At 36.1% G+C, this 7,691-nt stretch overlaps 1 protein-coding gene across 3 annotated transcripts in view; it reads left to right on the forward strand.

The window, feature by feature from the left end:
- The window catches only part of DOCK11 (dedicator of cytokinesis 11), a 185,764-nt gene extending 183,255 nt beyond the window's left edge, over window positions 1-2,509 (forward strand). For all 3 annotated transcript variants that reach the window (XM_057538105.1, XM_057538107.1, XM_057538106.1), the window contains one exon: window positions 2,045-2,509. In XM_057538105.1, the coding sequence (XP_057394088.1) occupies window positions 2,045-2,167 (123 nt within the window). In that variant the 3' untranslated portion in view covers window positions 2,168-2,509. The remainder of the gene's footprint in view (window positions 1-2,044) is intronic.
- The last annotated feature ends 5,182 nt before the right edge of the window (window positions 2,510-7,691 follow it).

A 7,691-nucleotide genomic window follows, 5' to 3' on the forward strand; every position in this document is an offset into this window, starting at 1 on the left:
TTTGATATTATATATTGATAGCTAACCAAGAAAGATCTTAGTTTCTATTGGTTTATATTTATGCACGCTGTACTGTCATAATGCATCATATTCAGGTGTGCCTTACTTTGGGCAAATGTTGACTTTATAGTGAATTTTTGTAAATCAATATTTCCTATTAGATTCTCATATAAAAGAGAGCCTTTTTTTAGTCATACACTTTGAGACATATTATTTCCCAAAGGAAAACATAATAATACAAAATAAGATAAAATATAGCTGTGCATTGCAATGTGAATTATCTATGAGCTCCATAAATGATTACTTGACAAAAAGATACGGCCTGGATATCCTTGGCCCTTTTCAATGTAATCTGTTACACTATACTAAAATATAAAGTCCTTTTAAAAACTTCTTCAGGGCTTCCCTGGTGGCGCAGTGGTTGAGAATCTGCCTGCCAATGCAGGGGACACGGGTTCGAGCCCTGGTCTGGGAAGATCCCACATGCCACGGAGCAACTAGGCCCGTGAGCCACAATTACTGAGCCTGCGCGTCTGGAGCCTGTGCTCCGCAACAAGAGAGGCCGTGATAGTGAGAGGCCCGCCCATCGCGATGAAGAGTGGCCCCCGCTTGCCGCAACTAGAGAAAGCCCTCGCACAGAAACGAAGACCCAACACAGCCATAAATTAATTAATTAATTAATTAATTAATTAAAATAGCTTTACAAAAAAAAAGCAAAATCATTTTAAAAAAAACTTCTTCAAGCTTTTGACTTTTTAAAAGGGATTTATATCACCTTAAAACTAGTAATTGCAGGTCTTAATTAGATAGAGTTGGTGGTGGCCATTGTAGTGTCTTTTTGGTCTGTTTTGTTCATGATGAATGCTCTATTTTCTCGTCACATCTGACAGTTGTGGATAATCGATCATCCCTTAAACCTCTCCTGTGCTTTCAGATTAGTGTCATGAGTTATGATTTTTGTAGGAGGAAATTTCTCTATTATGGACTTTATATAAGACATGATTTGTAGCAACACAAATGATATGACGCATTACTGCCACCGTAAACCAATTTGCAGGCTTAATACTGAAGTTTCAGAGCTAACTTGAGAACCCAGTATTGAAAGCTTGAGACCTAAATTGGGACAGTATAGTAAAGAGGTTGGATGTGATGTGTATGCTATTCTTTTCTTCTGTATAATCCATGCATGAGATCTCTGTTGCTTTTGAGCACACAAAATAGTTAATTTTGGGGACTTCCCTGGCGGTCCAGGGGTTAAGACTTCACCTTCCAATGCAGGGGGTGAGGGTTTGATCCCTGGTCGGGGAGCTAAGATCCCGCATGCCTCGCGGCCAAAAAAACAAAACATAAAACAGAAGCAACACTGTAACAAATTCAATGAAGACTTTAAAAATGGTCCATATAAAAAAAAAATCTTTAAAAAAAGTGGATAATTTTTAAAACATCTATATTAATATGAATATGTATGTTTACATGTTTATGGGATATAAAATTTATATTTATGAAGTTTATTTCCAAGAAAAGTCTTCTGTATTAATTAGCTTATATAATTATGGTATGTATTTAGAAATGTTCACTTATTTTCTCTTCACTTAATATTATTTCCCAAGTCTCCAGGGAAGGAGCATGGGTATCTGCATGTTTGAAAAGTCCCACAGTGACCCTGAGAACCACTCTTAGAAGATGATCTATAAACTTGTATCAAAGAGTCCACTGTTTAGGACTCTTGTTATGACCATCTGTTAAAAAAATTGTTTTAAAGATTGTATTACCTCTCGCTTTCTGTTGAGTTTTGCATTTTACAGCCTTTTGTTTTTCTTAATGAGTAACCAGATCTTTTCTGCTTTTTTGATATGCTGCCTTTGTAATACAGCTTTGAAGACTTGAGTCGGTAATGTTTCTCTTTGCTCTTTCTGCTTTATGTCATTTTAAATAGCTAAGTGTCAGTGATAAATTGAAATATGCCTGTGATTTCATATACACATACTTTTTTGGCAGTGGCTATTTTACTTCATGATAAACATGCAGACTTCTTTCGTTTTAGATATTACAAGAAGACACAATGCATTCTCCCTGGATGAGCAACACGTTACACGTATTTTGTGCAATTAGTGGCACGTCGAGTGACAGAGGTTATGGTTCCCCAAGATACGCTGCTGAAATATGAGGACATACAGATGTAAAGTGATAACAAGAATGAACCTTCTCAGGAATATTTTGAGCTGTGCAAATGTTAAAATTTAAGGATTTGATATACATGGAGTGTTTTCTTCCTGACACCAAAATTTTCATGCTTTCAAACAGGGTGCTTACATATTTGTAAATATTTAAGCAACTTGAAAGTGCCTGGAAAATTGCACCACTGTGCTTGGTTTGTACTTTTTTAGGTAAATCTATATACTGAGAAGTAGAGCTCAAAAACATTAATTCGATTTGCTTAATTGTTGCTTAAAATAATAATGGTACTGTGTAAAATTGTATAATGGAACACAATAAAAGGTAAAACTTATTTGTAATTAGAAGTGAAGGAAATACTTTGAACTTAGCATTTTTCTTGACAGGAAGCTAAATTTATTATCATACTAATCCTTGGAGGAAAAAAATTGATAAAATTTCCATAAAACATGGATACTTCCAATTGGGGAGATGATTTGAAATCTTGCCTACCAGTGGTCAAGACTGGGCTAAAGGAAACAAAAGCATTATTTAAAAAGGAAAATTTCACAAAGAAAGGATATATATAGAAATACCAGGGTTACCGATCCTTCAAGTTTTGATCCAGTGATGCTAGGTTCTCCAGTTGGTCTCTCTGACGTACAAGACGAGGGATTCCTTTGTGGCGTAGGTTTGCCTAGCAAGCAGCGTTTGTTGCCAGAGCTTCATCAGCTGAGGCTATATAGCTATAAAGCTAAACAAAACATCTCTGAGATTTGCAGTCAGTACATACTATGCAACTTCAAAGCTTTAGCAGCAGATTCTGAGGGTAGGGATTTTGTAATGATTATTTTCTTCAGTTTACAAGTTTGACAAGCATTTTGATAGAACTTGATGGTTGCAGCGTTTCTTGGGTCGGTATACATAACCACCACAGATTTAGCAACTGCTAGCTAAGGATTACATCTCTAACTATGAAGAAGCCTCAGACTACTTAAATAATTCAGGAGAAACCAAGATGCGAAGAACTTTTTTAGCTTGCATTATCCGTATAATTTTGGCTGCCTTTCATGTAAACTTTAAGTCCTAGACTTATTTTTCTTATGTAGTTTAGCTTATTTTACAGACAAAAAAAAGGGGGGGGGAACAGACACTGAAATATAAATGGATCGCATGGAGCCTTGGCTTTTTAAATACTTTGTGATCAAGTAAATCTTAGAGATTACGCACCTGGCTTGGCCATTTTTCTTTACATGTCATTTTTAAGCTTTCAGGGGAGCATGAAATTATTTATGAAATGTTAATTTTGTATTTAATAGGGGATTCAGAAATTTCAGAGGCAGTTTGTAATTCCTTAATATCTTGGAGTAACTGGAGAGTTAGTTTCACCTTTAAAGTGATTATATTTGGCATGTATATGTAAAGAACCGTCACCTAGAGAGAGTGCGGCCTTCTGAGAATGAGGCATCTTGGGGAAACTTCAGTGCTCCTTTGTCAATGACTAGTCCCTATCATGTCCCCCAGCACAGTATTGTGCCCTGTGGATAACTTTTTAAAGTATAACAAATGACCCCTGCCCTCAAGGAACTTGCAATCTAGTTGAGGAGGCAATATAGACACAAAATTAAATAAAACAAGAATTAACAATATAAGACAAGAAAAGTTGTATATGAACATTGACAAATGAAAGACATTGCCCATAGCTCATATCACATTCAAGGAATGAGAGGCCACTGTGAGTTGTAATGTTCAGGGATGGTTTCATGGACAAAAGTAAGCCTTGAACAGGCTTTCAAAGGTGAGAGGGTATTCTAGGCAGGAGGAACATCATGAGCAAAGGTGCAAAGAGAATTTGCAGAAGTTCAGGGGATGGTGAGGAGACCAGTTTTGTTCAAGGGAGTAGTGGAAAGAAAATTCAGACCTAGATTTTGGAAGGCCTTGAATACCAGGCTAATAGTATTTGGACTTTAGTCAGTAAATATGGGGGAGCCAGTCAAGGTTTTTGAACAGAGAGATTACTTGATTAAATGTTATTTTTAGTTATGAGTCCATAAACCCATAGAGGTGAATAAGAATGGAGAAGAAAGGACAAGTACAAGAGATACTATGTGGAAAGACTGGACGTGACTTATTGATGGCTAAGGAGAAAAGAGGAAAAGTTAAAGATAATTTTGTGCCCTGTGGCCAGTGAGTTCTCTGGGTCATAGCACAATTTCACTAGATTTTTTTTCACCAACTTTCAGACTGAGGTCAGAAAGCTATATACAGAAAACAAGGGGGGCTAGACTAGAGAAAGCCAGCGAAATGTGTTTTGAAACACTGCATGTTAGGTATTACTGTTTATATAGTTTAATGATTTCATGAAGTGATTTGGCCTCTACAGATTAATTCACATCAAAGAGTACATTTCTGCTATACTGATTATTTTGCAGTTAAGCTTGAGTCCAATTTCCCCTGGAAGCTCTTGTTTTGATAGTCTTCGACCATATTGTAAAATGTGAATAAAGTCACCATTAGTAGTGTTAGTTTATCACTACAGTGATAACCCGTAGAGAAAGTAAGCAATTCCATGCAGGTTTTCCAAGTAACCAGTGCACCAATGGCATCGTGTCTATAGATGGGATTGTTATTGTTACCATATGACTTCGCTGCCTATAATACATACTGTAAACATCTTTTTAAAAATGAAACAAAGAGCAGCAGTGGTAACAACAGCCTTGGAACCTTGACCAACGTATCAGAGAACTAGAGATGACTCACTGGTTAATTAACAAACTAAATAGGTCAGCGTAATAAAAACCTAAGCCTTTGATTATAAATACTGGTTTATCTGAAATGCAGAACCTGAGCAATGTATTGGAATAATAGGAAATTTCCAAACTCTTGAAAATATTAATAATCAGACACATATTTCAGGCTTCAGACACACATTTCATATTTCAGGTAGCCCACAAAATGGTGGGCTACCTTCACTCTTGTTCTAACAGTATACTACTTCAGCTATCAAAACACAGGGGGGAAAAAAAAACACAAGGGAAAGGAGTAGAGTAAAAGGGATGGGGATGGGGAGCGGGTTTGTGTAGCAAGGCTATTCCCCTATCCTGGGATTTGGCCAATAAGAGTGCTTTGTTCATCTGGTTCCAGTTACAATAATGCCTTTTTTCTAGTCCCAAACCACGTAATGGTTACTTGAAGAAAAGTGTATATGTATGTTTATCCAACTCCTGACTGAACTTGTGACTAAATCCTTCAAAGATTTTGCCTCTGTGTATGGCATCTTAAAACTTTTTCCAACATGCTTTTTTCTCTTCTATTTTCCTCTTTATTGAGCTGTAATTCACACACCGTACAATTCACCCATTTGAAATGCACAATTCAAGGGTTTTTAGTATATTCAGAGTTGTGCAACCATCACCACAATTAATTTTGGAAATTTTCATCACTCCAAAAAGAAACCCCATACACATTAGCAGTCACTCCCCATTGCCCACCAACCAGCCCCCAGCCCCTGACAATCAGTAATCAACTTTCTGTATCTATAGACTTGTATTCTGGACATTTCATATAAATAGAATCACACAATATGTGGCCTTTTGTGACTAGCTTCTTTCATTTAGCATAATGTTTTCAACGTTCATCCATGTTGTAGCATGTATCAGAATTTCACTCCTTTTTATAGCTGAATAATATTCCTTTTGTATGGATACACCACATTTAATCTGTTCATCAGTTGATGGACATTTGGGTTATTTTTGCTTTGGGGCTATTATTGATAATGTTGCTATGAACACTCATGTACAAGTTTTGCTGTGGATATGTTTTCATGTGTCTTGGGCATACACCTAGGAGTTGAATTACTGGGTCATATGGTAACTCTACATTTAGCCTTTTGAAGAACTGCCAGACTGTTTTCCACAGCAGCTGCACCACTTTACAGTCCCAGCAGCAATAAATAAGGATTCCAATTTCTCAGTATTCTCAGCAACACTTGTTATTATCTGCCTCTTTGATTATCACCTTCCTAGTGGGTGTGAAGTGGTATCTCATTGGGGTTTTTGTTTGCACTTCCCAAATGGCTAATGAAGTTGAGCATTCTTTCATGTGTTTGTTGACTATTTTTATATGTTCTTTGGAGATATATCTATTCAGATTCTTTACCCATTTTTAAACATTGGTTTGTCTTTTTATTGTTGAGTTGCAAGAGTTCTTTATATGTTCTAGATGCAAGTTCCTTAGCAGATATATGATTTCCATATATTTCTGTGGGTTGCCTTTTCACTTTTGTAATGGCGTCCTTTGAAACAAAAGTTTTTAATTTTGATGAAGCCAATTTATCTATGTTTTCTTTTGTCGCTTGTGCTTTGATATTGTACCTAAGAAGACATTGCCTAATCCAAGGTCATGGAGACTTACACCTACATTTTCTTCAGGTTTGGGAGTTTTAACTCTTACTTTTAGGTCTTTGATCCATTTCAAGCTGGTTTTTGTATATGGTGTGAGATAGGGGTTCAAATTCATTCTTTTGCATGTGGATATCCAGTTGTCTTTGTACCATTTGTTGAAAAGACTATTCTCCCCCATTGAATTGTCTTGGCACCCTTTTCAAAAATCTATTGACCATAAATGTACAGGTTTATTCTGGGCTCTCAGTTCTATTCCATTGATCTATATGTCTGTCCCTATGCCAGTACTGCATTGTCTTGATTACTGTAGCTTTGTAGTAAGTTTTTAAATTGGGAAGTGCAAGTCCTCCAACTTCATTCTTTTTCAAGACTGTTTTGGATATTCTGGGTCCCTTGCATTTCCATATGAATTTTAGACTCAGATTGTCAATTTTTGCAAAAATAAAACAAAGTAGCTGGGATTTTGGTAGAATTTGCTGTGAATCTGTAATTTAATTTGGGGAATATTGCCACCTTAACAATATGAAGTGTCCCAATCCATGAACGTAGGATGTTTTTCTATTTGCTTTGGTTGTCTTTCTTTCAAAAGTATTTTGTGGTTTTCGGTTTAGAAGTCTTACACTTCTTTTGTTAAAGTTATTCCTTAGTATTTTATTCTTTTCAATGCTATTGTAAAGGGAGTTGTTTTTTTTTTAATTTCATTTTCCGATTGTTCATTGCTAGTTTATAGAAATACAACTGACTTTTGTATATTGACCTTGTGTCCCGAAACCTTGCTGAATGCATTTATTAGCTTTAATAGTTTTTTATGGATTCTTTAGTGTTTTCTATATAAGATCATGTCATCTGAAAATAGATAGTTTTACTTCTTCCTTTCCAATCTTGATTCTTTTTATTTCATGTTCTTACTTGGCACTTGGCTAGAACTTCCAGTAGAATGTTAAATAGCAGTGGTGAGAGCAAGACATCCTTGTCTTATTACTGATCTTTGGGAGAAAGCTTTCACTCTTTCACCTCTAAGTATGGCATTAGCTGTGGGTTTTTCATAGATGCTTTTTATCAGGTTGAGGAAGTTCCCTCCAACATGACTTGCATCTGTTTTCCAATTCAGTTTCCCCTGGTAATCATATGATC

The sequence above is a fragment of the Balaenoptera acutorostrata genome, chromosome X (genome assembly GCF_949987535.1).
Source record: "Balaenoptera acutorostrata chromosome X, mBalAcu1.1, whole genome shotgun sequence".
Taxonomy (NCBI): Eukaryota; Metazoa; Chordata; class Mammalia; order Artiodactyla; family Balaenopteridae; genus Balaenoptera; species Balaenoptera acutorostrata.